Source organism: Mercenaria mercenaria, chromosome 8 (genome assembly GCF_021730395.1).
Source record: "Mercenaria mercenaria strain notata chromosome 8, MADL_Memer_1, whole genome shotgun sequence".
Taxonomy (NCBI): Eukaryota; Metazoa; Mollusca; class Bivalvia; order Venerida; family Veneridae; genus Mercenaria; species Mercenaria mercenaria.
In genome coordinates this window covers 21,382,357-21,405,678 of record NC_069368.1, presented here as the reverse complement: position 1 = coordinate 21,405,678, position 23,322 = coordinate 21,382,357, and the positions used below count along the sequence as shown (strand labels likewise).

The following is a 23,322-nucleotide window of genomic DNA, read 5'->3' as shown; positions in this document are numbered from 1 at the left end:
TGACCCCAAAGTTAGTAGGAGTGGTGTACTCAATAAGTACTATCAGCACATGAAGTTTGAAGGTCCTGGGTGCAGTGGTTCGCGAGTAAAGTGCCTTCATGCAAAAAGTTAACGTTGGCCCCTGTGACCTTGACTTTTGACCTGGTGACCCTAAAGTCAGTAGGGGTGGTGTACTGAATAAGTACTATCAGCATGTGAAGTTTGAAGGTCCTGGGTGCAGTGGTTCGCGAGTAAAGTGCCTTCATGCAAAATATTAACATTGGCCCCTGTGACCTTGACCTTTGACCTGGTGACCCCAAAGTCAGTAGGGGTGGTGTACTCAATAAGTACTATCAGCAGGTGAAGTTTGAAGGTCCTGGGTGCAGTGGTTTGCGAGTAAAGTGCCTTCATGCAAAAAGTTAACGTTGGCCCCTGTGACCTTGACCTTTGACCTGGTGACCCCAAGGTCAGTAGAGGTGGTGTACTCAATAAGTACTATCAGCACGTGAAGTTTGAAGGTCCTGGGTGCAGTGGTTCGCGAGTAAAGTGCCTTCATGCAAAAAGTTAACGTTGGCCCCTATGACCTTGACCTTTGACCTGGTGAACCCAAAGTCAGTAGGGGTAGTGTACTCAATAAATACTATCAGCATGTGAAGTTTGAAGGTCCTGGGTGCAGTGGTTCGCGAGTAAATATGCCTCCCTTCGGGGGCATAAAAACAACATTTTACGGCAATATCTAGGTAAGAGAAACAAGTCATTTCTATTCCTATAAACCATTCTGAAGCAAACAAAAATCAGGAAAAATACACAGTTATACAGGTCTTCTGTTACAACTGTCACACCTCATATAGAGACTTACACTAAGCCTTCTTTACGCAAGGGAAACAATCTAATTATATAGTGAAATTGTTGAGTGAACACCGTTTCTTAATCCTAATCCTGCCCATGTTATATCAGTGCAAGGGAAAAGTAACCTATCTATGATAAATGCAATGTATAATTACACAGTTATGCATCTAACAGTCTTGAAATTGATTTCTTCGATTTTCTCATATTTCTAGATATTTTTTCCCATACTTTGACACATATGTATGGTAGTTGAGATTGTTCTCTTTCCAGCAGTAGACTTTTCAACATATTTCACCTTGTGAAATTCTGTGGGTTTTGACTTTTAAAAAAAAATCGTCTGTTTGTTGACAAATTTCACCACAAAAAAATGTCCTACTTTCCCCAGGGCAATCAATTATTTGATCTTTACATAGTTTTGTATTCAGGTTGCTAATCCATGTGGCAAGTCTGCACGCTTTTTTCATGATTAGAGGTAAAAAGTGGGTAGTTTGCATGAGGTACTAGGTCAATTGTCACCTAAGCCTATCATAAAGTCTTTGCGGAGTTGTCTCCATTTTTCCAAATATTTCTTCCGGGATCATTTTTTTCAGCTCAAATAACTCTTTTTCAGGAAATGATATTTTAATATTTTGTTCAGTCCTTATATTCTGATGCTGTTAACTTCACATACATATAATATAGATAGCTCCTACTTGAAGTTTGTATTTTCAGTTACAATGCCTACCTCATATGTATCATTTAAATATACATGTGAAAACCAGTAAACACTCACTGTACGACAAAACATTAATTATGACATTCCTGATTTAATAAAAAAAATCTACATTTTTTGTATAGAAGCATACTTTCTGTTCATAAATTATAAGAAATATGAGACTCACTGAATAGGTAAACCAATGCTACGTAACACTGTCCAACCTCTTCCTGCAAATGAAATATACATCTGAACCAACATTGCCAAGACAGCAAGAAAAAGACACTACAAAACATTTTAATCATATTAACAATATTTTAGGAGGGATATGTGGAATCATTTTTTCACAGATATGGTCATACAGGTGTTCAAACCATTTGTCATTTGTTAACTTCATTATACTGGTATTGTTTATGGTGTCTAGTTTGCATCACAGTTCTGTTAAACAAGATATGATTTTATAATGCACTAAATCTTAATGAAAATTGTCATACAGTGTAATTATTATAGCTCAGCAGGTAACCGAAATACACAGATATTGGTTCTAACTAACTGAATGAGTGAGTCAAACCCTTGTTACAATGTATATCAAACTGGCACTGTAACAATTTCCAACTATGGCAGATTCACTATACATGAATAAGATGTGTGAGAAATTTATGATAAAATACTCCTGCACTGAAATTATTATGGTAGCTAGCTGGAGATACCAGTAACTATATATATATATATATATGTTTTGGACTATATTTTTTTTCAAATTTGTATAGAAATCAGTTGTAAACAACGTCTCATCAAAAGGCCTTTACAGTAATGGCAAAAATGACATTGCTACACCATTAATTATCAAATAATAAAAAAGAGGTCATAAAAAATAATAGTTATAATTTATTCATTTTCTTCAATTTTAATGAAGTGGCCTCCGTGGCAAGGTGGTAAAGGTCGCCGACTTTGAATCACTTGCCCCTCACCATGTGGATTCAAAACATCACTTGCGGTGTAGTATTTTTCTTGTGAGGAAACCATCCAGCTAGCTTATGGAACATTTGCGGTTCTACCCAGATGTGCCCAGGGTCTTCCTCTGCTAACAAAAAAATGGAAAAGCAATGATGTGATCTAAAATCTTTTTGGTAAGCCTTAACCCAACAAAAGAAATTAATAAATAACAATTTCAATGCTATGTTTTGTAAAGGGCAAATGTTTATCTAACACTACCAACATTATTTAGAAGTGAAATCAAAAGCTAGATTTCCTTGACATGATGTGGTTTAGTAATTGATTTAAGTATCATACTTTGAGTAGATGAAGTTATTTTCCCAAGTGCTGAATGCTGACTGTGTCTGCCGCCTGCATGTCTCTGCAATAAAAAATAAATGTATACATTAATCTTAATTGATTAAAAAAGCTAACATATTCATACATGGCATACCCTTTATGTCAAAACTTTGAAAAGACACATATATTTTTTTTTAGCTGTCTTTGACTCATACCAAGTTTAATATTTTCATCAAATGTCAGTGTTCCCTCAAACAACCCCATATTTTCAGAATTTTTGCAAAGAAAAGTATGTGGCTGATTTATACATGAAAACATCAAGTAACAAAAAGTTCTAGATGGAAAAAACATTTATTTTCATTTTAACTGGTTCCAATTTTTTCCAGTTTTCATTAACCCAAGAGCCAGTTATGATCCATGTCTTTGTACCTATAATTGATATTCTGTTATAATATAATATATACCTTTCATAATAAATTTCACTGCATTTTCACAATGCTACAACAACTGACAGATATTACACTCCATAGAAACAAGATGTTTTCACAATTATGAAACAACACCTTGAAGGCACAATAACAGTTGTAACTGCATGTTGTTGTTTTTTTGTATCTAACATAATCAGCTAGATGTAAAAGAAACATGTACATTGTATCCATTATTGAATGCAAGGGAATGAGGTACACAGAGCTTCACCTTCAATTCACAAATATCACTAAGAGACCCACCATTCATGCAGTTTTTGTTTATACACCGGTATGCTGGATTCCAGTCCTAAATCTGTTTTCATATGAGACTGATCAATAAAAAGGTGTAATAAAATTCAAAGTTAAAAAGGGGCTTGTCCTGTGAAGTCATCTCATGATGTGTCAAAAAAATGTGTGAATTTTGAAAACATTCGGCCTAGTAGATTTAGAGAAACCTGCTTACATGCAAACCTTTTGTGGTTCAAATGCCAATGCAAGGGTGACGTGCTAAAAACCATTTGTTTACCAGGAATTAAATTAATAAAACCCAATTCAGTATCTAAGAAGAAACAATTGGTGTTATAATTCAAAAGAAAAATGTAGATGATCCAGTGAAAACTGATTACATCTTATTTGATAAATATTTCCAGGGCACTCGTCTGGCCATTTTCGGGGCAGAATATGGGCCCCATTGCCCCTACAAAATAATAACTTTTTTTTCCCTTTCTCAGATAAAAATTTCCCTGATAATAGATTGTTTGACACAACTAGATATGAACTGTCTTTCAAGCAATATTATAGTGCCTCTAAGGAAGGTTACTGCTGCAATATAGACAGATTGGACCAGTACACGGACACATTTCACCCTATTTTAGTAACCCCCGAAAATTCTGCTGCAGTTTAGATCATCTGGTCTTGTTGACAGTTCAGGTGGACCCTTCTTATATATAATCAACTTACCTCAATGTATTTGCAAACAAGTTTGTTATCATGGGAGATATAATTTTTTTCGTCTACTTATATAGTTTTATCCGGTTAATCCGGATGTGTTATTTATAATATACATGTACATTACCAGAAGAATGTACATAGCGAATGTTACTAACGTAATTATTGTCATACAAGATAGGGTAAAACACGTAGACCTCGCAGAACATGTAAGTGTCCGCATACTGGTCTGGGCAGTCTAGTTACATTATACTAATGTAGTTATAAATGATTGAAAACAGTATTAAAATGTGAAAAATTGTCTAGTGCCCTGATTTCATTTGCAGCAAATTTAAACATGTAAACGACCTGCAAGCTACATCTATAATGAAATTCTAGAAGTAGACACTAGATGCTTCCATTTAAAAATAAGAAAACTGTGTATAAGTATTTAGGCCTGTTTCCTGTAACATGCTGAAAAAAATTAGGGTAGGTAGGTCGGAATTTTTTTTTTTGGATTTTTTTTTTTTTTATTAAGGGGGACTATTCGGAAATTATTTTTTGTCAAAAAATGATTACAAATAAGGGGGTTATGCCTTTAGAGCATCAGTAAGTTGATTTCTAACATCACTGGCTATGTTTAAAGCATAAAAAGTGCAGTTTTGCATCTTTTTGTTAAAAAGTTGAAAAAAATATTCTCCAAGGCCATAAAAACATTTAGGGTCGGGCCAAAAATTTCGGGTAGGTCGGGATACCGGAAACAAACAATTTTTTTTTTACGCCTTATATACAATGTACAGTATTGTTTCATAAAATCATAACTTTATGACAACTACATAAAGGATCTTTCCAGCAATTACTATATCATGCACATAAGTCAAACTAAACCGGCTTATACAGTTTGTTTTATATTGTGATGGTTAAACTGTAACAGCGGTGGCTGCAAAAGTCAGAAATTAAGAAGCAGCCACTTAGCGACAGTATGCTTGTCTACATGCACATATAACAATTGCCAAAACCTCTAGAAGACCTACAAACTGGCTACCTCTAAACTCTAGGTCTAAAGGTCTTGTACCAGTCAACGGCCTCCGTCAACAGTTAGACTATTCTGCCGTGTTTAATGGTTTAGGGTGTTAATAGTTCAATAACATTAAACTTGCACAGGGCGCCTTTCAATATTTGGACGTTCAACATGTCCCTGTGTCAAGTTTAATCGAATGTCAGCCATTTGCAAAGCACAGATTACGACTTTATTTTATTGAAGTGTAATGTAGAAAAACTCTCATACACGTGAAACATTGGTTTACCGTAACTAAAACTGCACCAACAATCACTTCCCCGACGCATTTCACAGAAACTTCTAGCGTAATTTATTGAAATATCACGGACAATACAACACCGAATAAATATATAGAATCAATTATACATGCTTAGATGAAAACAAATACGTTTAGCCTACGACACTTGTAAACAATCTGCGGCCATTATTTAACGCATAGGTACAGCCGAACGCATGTGGACTAGCCTTTTAAACTGTTTTGATAGGACTTTACAACTAATTTAAGTAATTTTTAATAAAATTACAACCAATAAATGCTGATTACACCCATCGATTATAAACATATGCATACTACATAGACAATACGTTAGTAATGGGCCGCATTTTTTTCCAAATCCGACCGTGAGAATATTTTTTCGTCTAAAATTAATCTTTATAATAAAGAAGATTTGACAGTTCGTGTTGTGTTGTTAAAGTGAATGGATGTAAATTTCATTTTCAAAGTGCGGACTGATCTTCAATATCTTCAGTAAGACAGTATGTTCAATGGATTACTTAATCCCCATGTCTCACACTCAGTACTTTTCTAACTCCTACTTCCCTAGGACCATCCGACTCTGGAACTCCCTACCAACTCATGTTAAATCTAGCCCCAGTCTCAGTATCTTTAGAGAGAGGCTGGCGGTGATCAGTATGTAATTCTGTTGCCTCTGTCCCATTTTAACTGTAGCAAACTGTCTTTTTTAGCTTTTATTCTTTTAACATTGTAACATATCAGTTCTTTAACAACTGTTTCTCTGACAGCGCCGCCCAGTGATAGTCGGAAATCGACGGTTGGGTGAAAGATGTAGATGTAGATGTAGATGTGTAAATTAGGTTTCTTTGTCCGTTGTTGGTATTTAGCTATCGCTTTCAAGACACTTCTACCGTGAACTTGTAAAACCTTCCGCAAGAACTTTTGCGGAAAGCTCTACCGGGGAATTCATACTTTCGATAAAACATCGGACTATATGAAATGTCAAAATCGTAAAATATTGAAGTCCGACGTTTATTTATAGAACTAGGGTGTTACCTGTCACCTGAACTCTACTTATTGTATAGGTTGGCACATTTCATGGCAAATTTAACAGATACTGATATTAACATTACATATATCTCATCTACACCTTAAATGTCAAAAACATATCATGTTAATTGAAGAAACATATGGAAACGTATCCGAAATTACTTTGGACCGAATATAGGGATACATCTTACTTATTTTTCGTATCTAAACATAAATTAATGTCACTATCTTTTATGCCTGCTAGTCTGAGAAAAACAGATAAACAACTCACAAAAGGTTCATTCTCTTGTTTCCATTCGGCATGCACTGTCAAATCGTACAAAATATTTTCACCCTCCGTTTCCACGTCCGAAGCCGCCATCTTTGGAATTCCTTCTTGAACTATTTATAGCAACAAGAACTCCGGGGATAGGTATTTCTCGCTATGTCCAGATAGCAGAATAATATTGGGCCGTTATGGGCGTACGCGCACCACACTCAAAAAGTTTTCAATATGGATGTGACATTAATTTTACAGTAGATCTGCAGTAAAGGAAAACCTTTGTGAAACACTGATATGGAGCTTTTGAGCGGCCATAATTTAAAAACTTCCTCTCCAGCACCAGACTGCATCCTTTTATATGTATAATCAGAACAGTGGCAGGCCATTTACATTTTGTGTCTGGAGTATTTTCTATGCTTAACATTTCTGTTATAAGAGTATAAACACATGTTTTAAGGGAAAATACAAAAAGATCTTAGGAATAGCTACTGGTAGTACTTGGACATGATAATCTTTATTGTCGACTCGAAACAAGGCCAAAACATTTTTCTTTACTCGTTTGTGAAATCAAATAGGACAGAAAAGTTTAGTGTTGCTCCTCTCAAAAGTGAAGGTCAAATATTTGTAGATCCGGTAGCAACAGTCAATATACTCAATAGGCAATTTGAGTCCGTTTTCTCTCAGCCCCAGCATCTTAGCCTCGCCCAGTATTATATAATTAGCATTAAATGCTTACATCCGTGCAGCACACTATTTACAAGGTAAAGGTAATAGAGTGTTAGTGCAGTTAAAGATAAAAGCTATGTGTATGTCTTAAGGATATGTGGCAATGCAGCCAGTGGCGTTGTCAGCACTGCATATACCGGTAGAGAGTCAACTGTTGTTCTCAGTGGAAAATGAGTACTTGATATAATGTGATGGTGAGTGGTGTATTTGGTATGCCATATGGTGGTAATGGCGTGACTGCCTCGTGTAAGGGGTTAAATAGTGTGTAGGTGTTATATCTACAAGCCCGTAATGATTTTTATAGAAATAAAGTGAGACGAGCATTATTTTTTTTTGTCTTCTACGTTCAAGTGATTCCCAATTCAGCTAGCTAAAAGTATCTGTGATAGTTCCAGTTCTGGTGGTTTAGAGTAGTTACTGGTTACAAATCTAGCTTCTCTCTTTTGAACGCTTTCTAATATCTGGATATGAGTGATACGTGAAATGGATCCCAAACTGATGAGCTATATTCCAACTGAGGTCTTACTCATGTTTTGTGTGCTGCTGCTTTTATTTCAGGTTTTGCCGAATGAAAGTTACGCCTAAAAATCATTAAGCTAGTTATCTTATTGGGAAGATTTGAAGAGAGTTCTAGGCCAAAATATGTTGCTTGTTGAACAACAGACAGGGTACAACCGCGAAGAGAGTAGTTATTCAGGACTGCCTGCCTAGATTTTGTTATATGCATGATGTGGCACTTGTCTACATTGAAGTGCATCCTCCATTTCCTCTCTTACTCGGTCGAGTAGACGAATCTATGTTTTTTATGTTTCGGTTGTAGGTAGAGAGCGTATCGGTTTCGGAACGAGATATTTGAAGCTCATGAATGAGTCTGTAGGTAATGAACCGATGTTATGTTCAATGGTTGAAGACATTGGCGGCCAAGAATGTATACAGTTAGAGCCATAATACCTACTTCACACTAGAGTCTACGATTTTTCTTACGATTTGTGACGGATTGCACAAAATCGTAAAAGTTCACCGATTCCCAACGTTTACGAGCTATTTAAGAGCTGTTTACGATGAAATTGCGATTTATTCCGAGTTATTACGATGCATTTACGACTAAAATTACCGATTTGTTCCGAGTAATTACAGATCAATACGATAGTTAAATACGAGCTATTTACGAGTTATTTACGAGCTGTTGCGAGTGAATTACGGAATATCATGATTCACCAAAGGTTTTACGAATACATTACGATTTGTTTACGAGTAGTTGCGTGTTAGATACGAGTTGTTACGAATATCATGTTTTTGCAATTTAAATTTGCACGAAGGCGAGCGTGCTCTCCTCTTCTTGTTGCCTACCTTCTTTTTAGGTGGCATTGTTGCAGATATGATTGAGGTCTCACTCCTTTGAAGTATTGACAGCAACTGAAAGGAACTGTTGATTTGGCAGCTTTTATATCTCTCACGAATCGTAAAGCATACGTACGTACTCGTAAACTGTACTCGTAAAGTGCCCGTAACAAATCGTAAACCCCTCGTACCGCATCGTGAAAGAAATCGTAAGAACTCGTAAACACATCGTAAACACATCGTATTTAATCGTAAAACAAAGTCTTTACGATACATTTACGAGTGGTTTACGTCTTGTTTACGATACTTACGACTTGTTACGAGCTCTTCGCTGATAATTCAAATCGCGAACGATCGTAAGAAATTTTTGACATGTCAGAAATATAACCTCAACGTTCACGATTGCTTGCGATCGTCTGCGAGTAGTGCCGAGCTATTTACGACTACTGACGAGCTATTTACGATTGCGTGCGACTGCCTACGAGTTGGCAAATCGTAAGGAATCGTAAGAAAAAATCGTAGATGTGAAGGGGGTATCAAGGAAGGTAATCATAAACAACGGGTTTTCCACCAAGTTTATTAATATTCAAACCAATATATAAAATATATTAGAAAACAATTATAAGAATAAGATTAACAAGAAATACTAGTGACATACGTTATGGTCATAACAAAACATGTGTAAGCCACACTACTCTGAAAGGCATTATAAGTTCTTAATAGAGTAAACAGGTGAAATATAAACAGAACAAGTGAAGTAACCATAAAATCAAATAAGATCTTCTTACACCCGTATACTTCCGTCTTGGAAAAATTGTAATAATGTCAGATCTACAAAATGTTTTTTTTTTTGCGAATGCTTTGAAATATAATTTTCTGGAAAAAAAAAACAAACAAATCAAATGAAGCGAGTTAAAACACCAGTAGAGATAATACTAATCATATTTGAAATCAACATACTGTACAGTATATAATTTTCATGTTTATGCAAGTATGCTAATATAAACAGCAAGCATGAGAAGTAAAATGTTTGTATTGATTAGTTCCTGCAGGTAAATGTAGTAGAAATTGCGTGATCGTGCGCTACAGTTTTAAGAGTTTTTCTCTGGAATCTTGATGACAACCTGAAATGAAAAAAAAAAGTTAATTGCTTACATACAAATGCAGTGATAATTTGAAATGGTTATGAAAGAGACTCAGACAGGACCAGAGACCTAATTACATTGTCAATGCCTTCCTGAATCACTACTATAGGTTCCCTTTCATAGCATTTGTCCAGTCAAAGCCTTACCTATTGTTTCTGTTTAACCCGCCCGTTTAGATCAGATATATGGATCGCGAGGTCGTGAGTTCGATCCCCGGGGGAAGTATATGTTCTCAGTGGCGATTTGATAAAAGACATTGTATCTGTATTGGTACAAAACCAGGAACACTGTGGTAAGGCTAACTGTCCGCCATTGCATAACTGAACTACTGTTGTAAAACGGCTTAAAAAAGTTTTCTGTTAGCTCTAAATATGTCAGTCTCTAAGATATGTTTTTCAATGTTACGGACTTCCATGATAAGGGGGATGCTGTACTTCATCGCAAAATATCAATTTTAAAAAATATCTGGCATGTGATTGGTTCAAGAAGGTAGAATGACTACTGAAGTCTCACAGAGCACATACTTGCAGAAACTCAATGTAACACTGTTGTTTATTGATATGAAACTCATCAATAAAGTTATAATAAATCGTCAATGCTTTATAAACTTACATTTTTCACCTCTGTGTACTGGCTAAGACCGTACTCCCCACTGTGAAAGTAAAATATATTAATGTTTTAAAATACTGTTATTTCTAATCTGTTTCATGACTGTAAACATACTGAACTATAAATTTATCAACATCATCATCAAGATATTTCAGCTCTTCCATGTTTAATAGCTCATTACTGAACGATATGATTATGGACTCCATCCGCATAATAAGCTTGTAAAAAGTATAGCAACTTGAAAGTGCAACATATTAGTAAATAGTCATTCAAAGACCTAAACGTGATTGTTCAGGCTTTAAAACCTAAGATATATTTTTGCTCTATCCAACGCACTGCTTTGAACTAACGATTCGTCTGCTGCCCTTCTGTTAAAACAACGGGTACAAAAATTCAAGCTACAGTAGTTATATTATACAGTGGTTATATACTTAAGAATAGACGAAGGGGCCAGTGGTTACACTGTCTGCTACCACTGTCTGACCACGAAAACAACGGACTTTGTGTTCTAGCGCCAGCTCCTCCAACTGAAATTACTAAAATTGGGATAAGAGTTCCACGTATATACGTGCATTACACAGAACCAGGCAAGCTTCTGGAATTGGAACATCTTCTTTATCCAGCTGCGCTATCCTCCAACCGAAAATATTACTCTTCTTAAGGAGTCACCCGGCTACCGGTGGCGCGTATCAATAAGTTTATGTGATATACTTGTTTACAAAACGCTGTCATATTCAAGCACTTTGGTTACAATATTAGTTGAATAAATAACGCATACAGTTATCTGGAGAGAAAAAAAACCCACTGAAAATCGGAAACTTACAGTTCTCTTCCAATACCAGACATCTTGTAACCACCAAACGGTGACTGGGCATTCATTATCAGGTAACAATTTACCCTGCAGAACAAAGATATGTCATATATACATTTATGCTTCTGTGATTTATGTGATTTCATATTGTCTTTCTGAAATATATCAAGATATATATATATGATATGATATGACGCCTGTGTTTTCTGACAAGATTTATATTTCTGATATATGGTCAAGTTATTTGCTGAACCGTCCAGAGAAAAAAAATGAATATATTTAAGAGTTTTCATAAACGTTTTGAATGACAAACGGGACTATTTCACAGTTTAAGCAAAATAATGATTTGACAGCAACTGTACAGAAGTAAAGTAGCTCAGCTAAGAAACCTCTAAAATTTTGCAGATCACGTATGAACCAACGTATGAAAGTATCCAAAACATACCATACGCTTCCCGCTTTGACGCCCTGTGTATAGGTCATAGCTGTGTTGATGTCGTTAGTGAACACGGCAGCAGCTAGCCCATAGTTCGTTTCGTTAGCCCGCTCGAGAACTTCTTCCATTGTTTTGAATTTGAAAATACTCTGGACTGGTCCAAAGATCTAAAAAAAAAAAGCGCAAAATAATAGTTAGCCTATTTCTTACCCAGCAAATTGGCTGATTAAAATGTTCATTCTTATTACAACTCTTTTGGTCTTTTGAATAGCAACGTTATTAAATTTCACAAAATATGACTTTTTTGCATCATTATAGTATACCTCTTCTTTAGCAATGCGCATGTTATCTTTAACACCGCTGAACACCGTTGGTTGGATGAAATATCCCGTGTCACCATGTCGATTCCCGCCACACTCTAGTTTAGCACCGTCCTCCTGTCCTGACTTGATTAGGTCAAGAATCTTGTTGAGTTGTTCCTCATCGATCTGTTCAAATGAAAAAGGTAAATGAACAGAAAAAAGTGGCAAAGGGTAACCCTGCATGATATAAATTTTCAATGTACTTTTATAAGTATGCTCTAGCTAGCTAATCATACAGTATATAGATATATAGAAGACCTATCATAATTTCAACACCGTATACAAAAGCTTTAAACAAAATCTAGTCCATTGGTATCTTTACCTGTGGTCCGTTTTCTGGGTTTTCCCAGGGATCACCCACAGTTCTTTTCTTCGCCCGTTCCACAGACTTCTTGACAAACTCGTCATAAATATCCTCATGCACGAACGTCCTTGACCCGGCAATACAGCACTGACCCATGTTTGCCATCGCTGCTTCATTGGCGAAATCCACCACCTTATCAACTGTTCATATAATAAACATAAATGTCAAAACACCCTTGATATTTCGCATGTTGGCATAGCAACAGTCAATCGAAACATTTTTGTTTAGCCTCGACTAACTATCAGAGCTTGTTCCGTGCATGAAGAACCCTTGTAAGTTTCAAGCATACCGTGTTGACCTCGACCTTATCCGGTCGTAATATCAAAGTCCGTACATACAATATCGCACATGGGTAGTTAAGATCCTGAATCAAGACCACTTGTTTACCTCTTTCTTTCTATATAGAGCCGCCATCTTGGATTGAGAGGAGTGATATTTCGAGAAGATATAGTTTGTACAGAGAGTTCATTATATGCAACTTTCATGCAGAGGGTAACCATGTGCTTTAGAAAGAAGGTCAGATATTTTAAACGGGGTCTCTCGTTTTCTCTGCATATACAGCAAAGGGTATTAGCTTAAAGCCCTGGAGTTGTATAGACCCAAAGCAGTCTGATTTGAAAATATGAACAAGGGCATCCGGAGCTATAAGTGATTAAGGTCACTGACTTTAACGAGTCGCTTGTCCCCCACAGATGTAGGTTGCAACCTCACTCGGGGCGTTGATTTCGTCATGTGAGGAAGCCATTCAGCTGGCTCACATCACGGAAGGACGGTGGTTCTACCGAGGTGCCCGCTCGTGATGAAATCATGTACGGAGGGGCACCTTGGGTCTTCCTTTACAATCAAAAGCTGGAGTGTCGACATAACCTATAATTGTGCCGGTGTAATGTTAAACCAAACAAAAACAAAAACAAGATGAAAATATGAACAATTACTTTATCCGTGTAAGCATACAATTAACGTGCTTGTGTGTATAATGGTACGATTGTGTATTAGGTAAATGGAATACACCTAAGACGTGTATAGATAAAAAAGGTAACAGCACAAACTTGTACTTTTGCTAAAAATGAAAGATTTTGTATAAATAACTATTGTACATGACATTTCATTGTGAATGTAACTACAAATACATTTAGTTTAGTTAAATGCTTTTGATATGAGTTTTCTAATCAGAAGTGAAATATGCCTACTGGATATCTTTAATCAGAGTAACATCTGTTGGCAAAAAAACAAAAACATGTGCTGTAACCCAAAAATAACTCAGAAAGTTTACCATCAACGTCCGGGAAAATGACATTAGGACTTTTCCCTCCCAGTTCTAAAGTTGTCCTCTTCAGATTGGAAGCTCCGGCAGCCTGCATGATCAGCTGACCTACCTGTTTGGGTAAATTGAAATCTTGTTTTATGGAAGAAAAACTTATTTAGTTCATGAAATTGACTGAGTTAACATGACATGAAGATATCGATGTATTTCTAACATAGGCGTTATAACTTATAAGGTATAAGATATGTACAGTGATAATGATTATTAATTGATATAGTTTTTAATTGACCTATAATACATGTAGAGCACAAGACTACTAGTATGAAGAGTTCTATCCCAAAAATAAGATGAATGATCTGACACAAGAAAATGTGTTAGAAGTCATTAATTTTCCACCTCTGATTTTCTTATAATGTGTGGGAGTTATCGGTAGTATGCGGACAAACAATGCACTGGTACGGAATACTACGGTGGTTGACCGGCCGCCGTAATAATATGAAATTGGGAATATGTTGAAACACGGCGTTGAAGCAAATCAATGAATGAAGAAATGAAATTAAAATTCCGTGTCATCTTGATAGTGTTTAGACGACAATTTCAGTTAATTAGTTTTGAACGTGTTATACAGTTACCTCTGTCGAGCCGGTGAACGCAACTTTATTGACATCTTTGTGATTGGCCAATGCCGCCCCTGCCGTCGGTCCGTATCCTGGGACAATGTTGACAACGCCAGGAGGAAACCCCGCCTGAAAACATTGACATATACCTCACATAAATGAACAACTAATCATCACCTGGTTCACAACAGACCAAACTTAAATCGTCGAACATTTGTGAAAAGTGTGTTTTCTCGTAATATATCGCAAGTGAAATCTCAACTAATGACAGAGTAGCTTAAGAAAAAGTTTGACTGAAAATTGAACATATTTACAAATTTAGGAATTCATTTCTAAAAATGCAAGGAACTGCCAACCCGTGTCTGATAAAAAAGACTACCCGTATACACCATTTCTGGGCAAAAGTAAAGAAGTTGAGAAAGTACTTGCGATGACATGTAAGACACTTTTTGAAATGTTTGACGGTTAATAGCCCATCGGGCCTCGGGCTAACAGTTTTGACTATTGACCGGCATGCTATTCAATAAGTATATTATTAAATTACCCAGATGTAAATTGCCCACCCATAGTCTGTGCCATTGACTGGTCAACAGTCCGAGAAATATCATTTGACAAGAATCATAAAAAAATAAGAAAAAAGTTGAAATTTATCTCTAACGTCATGTAATAAAACACTTCAGACACCGGGCAAAGAGTGCGGACTATTGACATGCAAGCAATATCGTAAGTTTGTACAACTGGCATGTGATATAAAAAGTTAGGGTTGTTCTTTTATTTACCTCGATTACTAGTGCTCCCGCATACAGTGCAGTTAGCGGCGTTTGCTCTGCTGGCTTGAGTACTACTACGTTACCCATTGAAATTGCAGGTGCGAGCTTCCACGCGAGCATCAACATTGGATAATTCCACTGTAAATGTTAAATGAGCCGTGCCATGAGAAAACCAACATAATGGTTTTGCGACCAGCATGGATCCAGACCAGCCTGCGCATTCGCGCAGTCTGGTCAGGATCCAGGCTTTTCGCTTTCAAAATCTATTGCAATTAGAGAAACTGTTAGCGAACAGCATGGATCCTGACCAGACAGCGCGGATGCGCAGGCTGGTCTGGATCCATGCTGGTCGCAAAGCCACTATGTTGGTTTTCTCATGGCGCGGCTCAAATGATTTAATATGATTTAGGTTTAATGGCGCAACAATACAGTGCAGGTGCCAAACAGGACAAAACATGTTTTGGTTTTACATAGCAATAAAAATATGAGATATGGAATCAAAACTGTTGTCCCTGCTAGAATCAAAAGAATACAGGTACTCTTCAGACCCCGTTAGTCGCCTCAGGGTAAGTCTTTTCATATATTTTTGTTATCGCAGAACCATATGAAACATAATTGTTGAATGTGTTCAGAAAAAAAAAATAAACATAGAAGCTGATATTTTTCAAACTCTTTGGTTGATATTACTGGCTCGGTAACAGACTTGACGATTACTTCTATACACACAGAAGCACTCATAATTCAATTTATTATGTAAAATTTCGACGTAAATACCCGAAAAGACAAATCAAGTACAAGTTATGAGGACACAACGAAAGTCCATTCTGTAGGCTTACCGGAATTATCTGTCCACATATTCCGACTGGTTCATGTCTCGTGTATGAGAAAAATTGGCCATCTACAACAAAATATTGTACATTTTACCCTTTAGCCTGCTAAATTTCTAAAATGGACTGATCCAGCATTCAATTTTTGCCGTAACATTTATTATTCGAAGGGGCGTTCACTGAAAGTTTATTTACTGAATTGCGAACAATGTATACACGTCCGTGCAGGATGGTCTTGGTATGCACTGGCCGCAAAGGCGGAATCACTTGCTGCCAGCAGGCTAAATGACAATGTGTTAAATCAATGTTCTAATCGTACAAGAATATGTGTCAAAGATTTACTCAATCTGAAACATTGTGAATGTTAGATTTGCATAAAAATAGCAAATGAGATACAATTAGGTTAAACTCTCGATACCGAAAGCGGTTGAAGTGTTAACAAGAAAAATGAAAAAACTTAAAATTTGTACGTACTTTTAGTCTGAGCTGATTTTAACTTATCTCTGAAAGTTAACTGGATGCATTTATGGGAACATAATCTTACCGACAGGCACAGTTTTTCCATGGTTTTTGTCTGACCACCCTGCGAAATATCTGAAAACTTTGATGACAAATATTATGTCACCGACGGCGCTGTTAAATGGTTTCCCGTTGTCTAGAGTTTCCAAGCTCTGAAAAATGGTCAAATGTATTCAGTTCCTTTAGGCGTGATAAACAAACGCGGATGAGCATTTTCAAAGTAAGCCGAACGACAATAAAATTAATACGCAAAAACTTTAAAACGTACAAAAACATCTATTAAATTGTTTAAGTTTTTGCGGATGTGCAATGTGGTCAGTTCAACCTCTACACTACCTCTGGTAGGTCTGTTTGTACCACTTTCTCAGTAAGATATCGAGCACACATATTACGATATAGGAAAAACATTTTTACAAAAGTTCCCGAAAATATTACAGGATTTTTATTAAAGCTAAAGTACCAAGCACCCACTTTGGTTGATATCTAAAACTGCATATGTGTTATTCCGTTTAATTGTCATGTAAAATTGTAAACATTTGGGTGTATTTAAAGTCACAAAATAAACTTAAGAGGGTTGTTTTCTTTTTATTATACAAATTTTACGACATCACTTTCTGGATCACCATTCATACTTATGCATAATGTTGCTTCTAACGTTTGAACAATACCATGAATACGGACTATGTACAAATTATGGGGCGCATACAAGGTTAGCCGTATCATTTGTACAACTCTGAAATCCTACCGCTACAGGATTCATCTAGTCGTATTTGGACGACGGGTACCATTATACTAATTCTGTTCCTTCTTTGTTTCATACAAACAATTAAATCTTGTAAATCTTGAGACCTTATTCTCACATTCTAAATTTATCTAACACTGTTGCAAAGACCTTGATTGGTAGGTAATTAATTTGTCATTGCTTGTGAATCTGATAACCTGAAAGGTGAACATAATATTACTTTCAAGATTTTTGTGTGACTTACTTCAAACGGGGATAGATTTTGGCTAAAGCAAATGTCATTTTCCTTCCCTTGAAGCATAAAAGTATTATACTGCGTGCTTAAAATTATGTATTATAATTTAATAAATTGCCTTGGAAGACATAAATGATGTACTTTGAAAATACAAAGGTGTTCGGAAAAGGAAGCACATGTAATTTGATTTAGAAGCTTTGTACGGTAATGCAAGTAGTAGTGGTGTCGTATCTTCTTTATTATTTAATATGTTACTTAGGACGTAATTACACTAAAATTATCACCGATCTCTAAGGATCTATTACCGAACAGTACAATTTTAAGCTTAAGTAATCGGTAATACACTACCCCCCCCCCCCCCCCCCCCCCCCCCCACTCCTCCGCTCAACTTATATCATCATATATGTAAAATATCACACAATGTAACATAAACCATATATAAAGAGACTCTTTTCTCTATGGTTTATGTGTGATTGTTTTTTACATATAAGTTCTTGAATTTCATTTTAAAAGAAATTTCCTCTCTAGTATCATAGCATGTGACGGATCCCTGTGACTCAAACTGCGAACTAAATGCCATGTTGAATGTCAGAATCACAGTCACTTAAACTCTAAGCCTTCTAAAGACTGCATACATGTTACATTCTACTTTTCATTTCAACATGTTAAAACTTTAAAATAAAACTTCCCGTTGGTTAAAATGATGACAAATTAATATATGCTATATACTCGTTTAATTATCACCAGTATTAAAAATCATTTATTCATCATTAATCGTTGCCGCCATCATCATCACCATCCATTTTACATCACCATTGTTCATCATCTTCATTTATTCATCATTGTCATTTATTAATTATCGTTTTCATCATCATTTATAGACCTACATCTAGTCATTTTTAGCTCATCTGATTATTTGGGGGAAAAAATGAGCTATTGTCATCACTTGATCGGCGTTGGCGTCTGCGTCGGCGTTGCCTGGTTAAGTTTTATGTTTAGGTCAGCTTTTCTCCTAAACTATCAAAGCTATTGCTTTAAAACTTGCAACACTTGTTCATCATCAATAGCTGACTCTGTACGACAAGAAACATAACTCCATCTTGCTTTTTGCAAGAATTATGGCCCCTTTTGGACTTAGAAAACATCAGATTTCTTGGTTAAGTTTTATGTTTAGGTCAACTTTTCTCCTAAACTATCAAAGCTATTGCTTTAAAACTTACAACACTTGTTCACCATCAAAAGCTGACTCTGTACAGCAAAAAACATTACTACATCCTGCTTTTTGCAATAATTATGGCCCCTTTAAGTTTTGTGTTTAGGTCAGCCTTTCTCCTAAACTATCAAAGCTATTGCTTTAAAACTTGCAACACTTGTTCACCATCCAAAGCTAACTCTGTACAGCAAGAAACATAACTCCATCCTGCTTTTTGCAAGAATTATGACCCCTTTTGGTCTTAGATAATATCAGATTTCTTGGTTAAGTTTTGCGTTTAGGTAAACTTTTCTCCTAAACTATCAAATCAAAGCTATTGCTTTAAAACTTGGAGCAGTTATTTGCCAGTAAAAGCTGACACTGCACAACAAGGACCATAACTCTACATTGAATTATGGCCCCATTTGGACTTAGAAAATCATGGGTATGACAATATTTCTATTATACAGAGACAAAAAAAATCAGATGAGCGTCTGCACCCGCATGGCGGTTCTCTTGTTCATCATTGTAATTTATTTTTCATATACAACATCATATTGTCGTTCATCCTAATCCTTGTATCATTTGATTTTACTTTGTTTCATAAACTGGATGAATGATCGATATTTTAGACGTAGGGTGGAGTGGTAGCACGTGTATGTCAAGTGACGCAAACGTGTTTTACCTATTGCCTCTCCTAAAAACACAGATTTGATAGGATATTTATGTATTAAATCTTTTGATAAATTTATAACTGATATTGTCATATCGTAAAATAAAGTGGAAATTCACGGAAAAAAAACCCCATTTCATGGATTTGACATTTGACGTTCTATCTTATACACAAGTTTATTGAATGGCTTGCGCCAGGTCCAAAGGACTGATGGCATGTAGTTTTTTCTGTTGACCGGCAATCCATTTAGTAAGTGTTATATTACATGACATCAGGGATTAAACTTCACAGTTTCAAGTGTTTTTTTGACTTATTGGACCAGTGAACATACCGCCATTTACTTAAAATATGGATCAGCGATTTCTCTAAGGAGACTGCTCCAAGCTCTCGCCGCGTGCACGTCGCGGAGTAAGCATGCGGCTCTACCGGAAGTGATCATAAATATATTGAAGACAGCCGATAGAGTCACAACTAAGAGCGAGGGATGTGGCCCTAGGAAGTATCGTTTACCACCTCAGCTTTGTATTGTCATCTTCCACGAACGCAGAGATTGGTACTCCGCAAGGACTACGAGGGACAGCATGACAAGACGCCCGCTGACGCTCTATGATGGACAGTGAAGGCGCGAATATTCTCACTCATATGGGACTCCCGGCAGCGAGTATAAATAAAACTACAACCAACCAAATCCTTAAGGAGTCGTGTAATAAATAGTGATATGCATTCATTGCAGTGCAGTATATTCAAATCATACAATTAATGCATCTGATTATGCAAATCGGGTAGCAAAAACAGTCCATATCCCATTTAATGTCAAAACTGGGTTTACAGTTGTCCAATATTGAACAAAATAATTGAATACAAGTTAATTGCATAGTGTAAACACCATATTGGATGTCACTTTGATGGCAATTAATGATACTTAAAATGAGATAATTTTCTTGAATGAGAGTAAGAACATGTCCTACTTTTTCGTACAAGTTTTAGCTGATAAGCCCTGATAACATACAGTTGATGGGTTGCAGGTGTCCAAGGGAGTATTTTTTTGCAAATGTTCAGGGTTTTTTTTTTACTGATTCATAACATCACAACATATCGACATGACAACTTGGACAAAAGAAAATATTGAAATTTCAATCGATCTATACCAGAACAAAAGAAAGTGTCAGATTGAACAAGATCCAGAAATAATGATTTAAGCTTTAATTGATTTTCTATTGACAGAGTTCCGTCCATTAAAAAGTTTTTCTCAGTTAGAAGTTTTAAGACATGTTTATACTGCAAGCTGTTGCCTCTTGACTAACCTTGAGATCATAATAGGAACGCTCGCGGCACATCCAGATTAGAAGTCTATATATATTTAGCATGTCGGGTTGATTAACCTTCTTAGAGTACTCGAGTACTAAGCATGTCGGGTTGATTGACCTACTTAGAGTACTTGAGTACTAAGCATGTCGGGTTGATTAACATACTTAGAGTACTCGAGTACTAAGCATGTCGGGTTGATTAACCTACCAAGAGTACTCGAGTACGAAGCATGTCGGGTTGATTAACCTACTTGGAGTACTCGAGTACTAAGCATGTCGGGTTGATTAACCTACCTAGAGTGCTCGAGTACGAAGCATGTCGGGTTGATTAACCTACTTAGAGTACTCGAGTACGAAGCATGTCGGGTTGATTAACCTACCTAGAGTACTCGAGTACTAAGCACGACGGGTTGATTAACCTACCTAGAGTACTCGAGTACTAAGCATGTCGGGTTGATCCTACCTAGAGTACTCGAGTACTAAGCATGTCGGGTTGATTAACCTACTTAGAGTACTCGAGTACTAAGCATGTCGGGTTGATTAACCTACCTAAAGTACTCTATAAGTACTGAGCATACCTGTCTTCAACACACTTTAAAGTATTGCACCACAGAGGTTTACGCATATGGCCTCCAAGATGAACTCCTCACAATCTCGACAACGACAGCTTAAAGCATTGCACAACTCAGCACACCCTCCATCACGATTGTTCAAAGTTAAAGCACTGCTGTTATTGCACTATTTAGGTAAACTCATAATGACCTCCACCTTGATTGTTTAAAGCATTTTCACCATTTAGGTGAACTCATCATAACCTCCACTGCGACTGTTTAAAGCTTTGCACTATTTAGGTGAACTCATCATAACCTCCACTGCGACTGTTTAAAGCTTTGCACTATTTAGGTGAACTCATCATAACTCCACTGCGACTGTTTAAAGCTTTGCACTATTTAGGTGAACTCATCATAACCTCCACTGCGACTGTTTAAAGCATTGCGCTATTTAGGTGAACTCATCATAACCTCCACTGCGACTGTTTAAAGCTTTGCACTATTTAGGTGAACTCATCATAACTCCACTGCGACTGTTTAAAGCTTTGCACTATTTAGGTGAACTCATCATAACTCCACTGCGACTGTTTAAAGCATTGCGCTATTTAGGTGCACTCATCATAACCTCCATTGCGACTGTTCAAAGCTTTGCGCTATTTAGGTGAACTCATCATAACTCCACTGCGACTGTTCAAAGCTTTGCACTAATTAGGTGAACTCACCATAACTCCACTGCGACTGTTCAAAGCATTGCGCTATTTAGGTGAACTCACCATAATCTCCACTGCGACTGTTTAAAGCATTGCGCTATTTAGGTGCACTCATCATAACCTCCACTGCGACTGTTTAAAGCTTTGCACTATTTAGGTGAACTCATCATAACTCCACTGCGACTGTTTAAAGCTTTGCACTATTTAGGTGCACTCATCATAACTCCACTGCGACTGTTTAAAGCATTGCGCTATTTAGGTGAACTCATCATAACTCCACTGCGACTGTTTAAAGCATTGCGCTATTTAGGTGCACTCATCATAACCTCCCCCGCGACTGTTTAAAGCATTGCGCTATTTAGTTGAACTCATCATAACCTCCACTGCGACTGTTTAAAGCATTGCACCAGTTAGGTGAACTCATCATAACCTCTACCGCTATTGTTTAAAACTTTGCACTAATAAGGTGAACTCATTATAGCCTCCGACACGTCAGCTTAAAGCATTGCACCATTTGTGTGAACTCATTGTGGCCTCCACCACGACTGCTTAAAGCATTGTACCATTTAGATGAACACATCATAACCTGCGCCGCTATTGTTTAAAGCATTGCACCATAAAGATGAACTCATCATGGCCTCCACAACGACAGCTTAAAGTATTGTACCATTTAGGTAAACACATTATGGCTTCCGCAACGGCAGCTTAAAGCATTGCACCATTTAGGTGAACTCATCATAACCTCCCCCACGATTGTTTAAAGCATTGCACCATTAAGGTGAACTCATTATGGCCTCCACCGCGACAGCTAAAAGCATTGCAACATGTTCATCATAACTTTGAATTCTGTGTACAAAGAATATCATTTGCATAGACTATCATGCACATACACTGGCATATACATGGTATATCATGTTCATAGTTGGTCATGCACATAAACTATCATGTGCATCGGCTATCATGCACATAGACTATCATTTACATAGGCTGCCATGCACGTAGACTATCATGTACATAGTCTGTCATGTGCATAGACTATCATGTATATAGTCTGTCATGCACATAGACTATCATGTATATAGGCTATAATGCACATAGACTATCATTTACATAGGCTGCCATGCACGTAGACTATCATGTACATAGTCTGTCATGTGCATAGACTATCATGTATATAGTCTGTCATGCACATAGACTATCATGTATATAGGCTATAATGCACGTAGACTATCATGTACATAGGCTGCCTTGCACGTAGACTATCATGTACATAGTCTGTCATGTGCATAGACTATCATGTATATAGTCTGTCATGCACATAGA

The 23,322-nt window shown here is 36.8% G+C and overlaps 2 protein-coding genes across 2 annotated transcripts in view; both read right to left on the bottom strand.

The window, feature by feature from the left end:
- LOC123565474 (NBAS subunit of NRZ tethering complex-like) overlaps positions 1-6,900 on the bottom strand; it is a 115,583-nt gene extending 108,683 nt beyond the window's left edge. Inside the window, exons 1-3 of the mRNA XM_053549503.1 lie at positions 6,808-6,900; positions 2,816-2,879; positions 1,710-1,752 (exon numbers count right to left, since the gene is read on the bottom strand). Coding sequence (XP_053405478.1) covers positions 1,710-1,752; positions 2,816-2,879; positions 6,808-6,897 — 197 coding nt within the window. The 5' untranslated portion in view covers positions 6,898-6,900. The remainder of the gene's footprint in view (positions 1-1,709; positions 1,753-2,815; positions 2,880-6,807) is intronic.
- Positions 6,901-9,426: 2,526 nt separating this feature from the next.
- Positions 9,427-16,756, bottom strand: LOC123522903 (aldehyde dehydrogenase 1A1-like). The gene is made up of 11 exons (XM_053549502.1): positions 16,615-16,756; positions 16,080-16,141; positions 15,253-15,381; positions 14,489-14,602; positions 13,866-13,968; positions 12,551-12,732; positions 12,190-12,354; positions 11,876-12,033; positions 11,443-11,517; positions 10,623-10,662; positions 9,427-9,989 (listed from the first exon to the last, which is right to left on the bottom strand). Exons 3-11 carry the CDS (start codon positions 15,367-15,369, stop codon positions 9,957-9,959), a joined length of 987 nt encoding a protein of 328 aa, XP_053405477.1. The 5' UTR covers positions 15,370-15,381; positions 16,080-16,141; positions 16,615-16,756; the 3' UTR covers positions 9,427-9,956.
- Between the last annotated feature and the right edge of the window lie 6,566 nt (positions 16,757-23,322).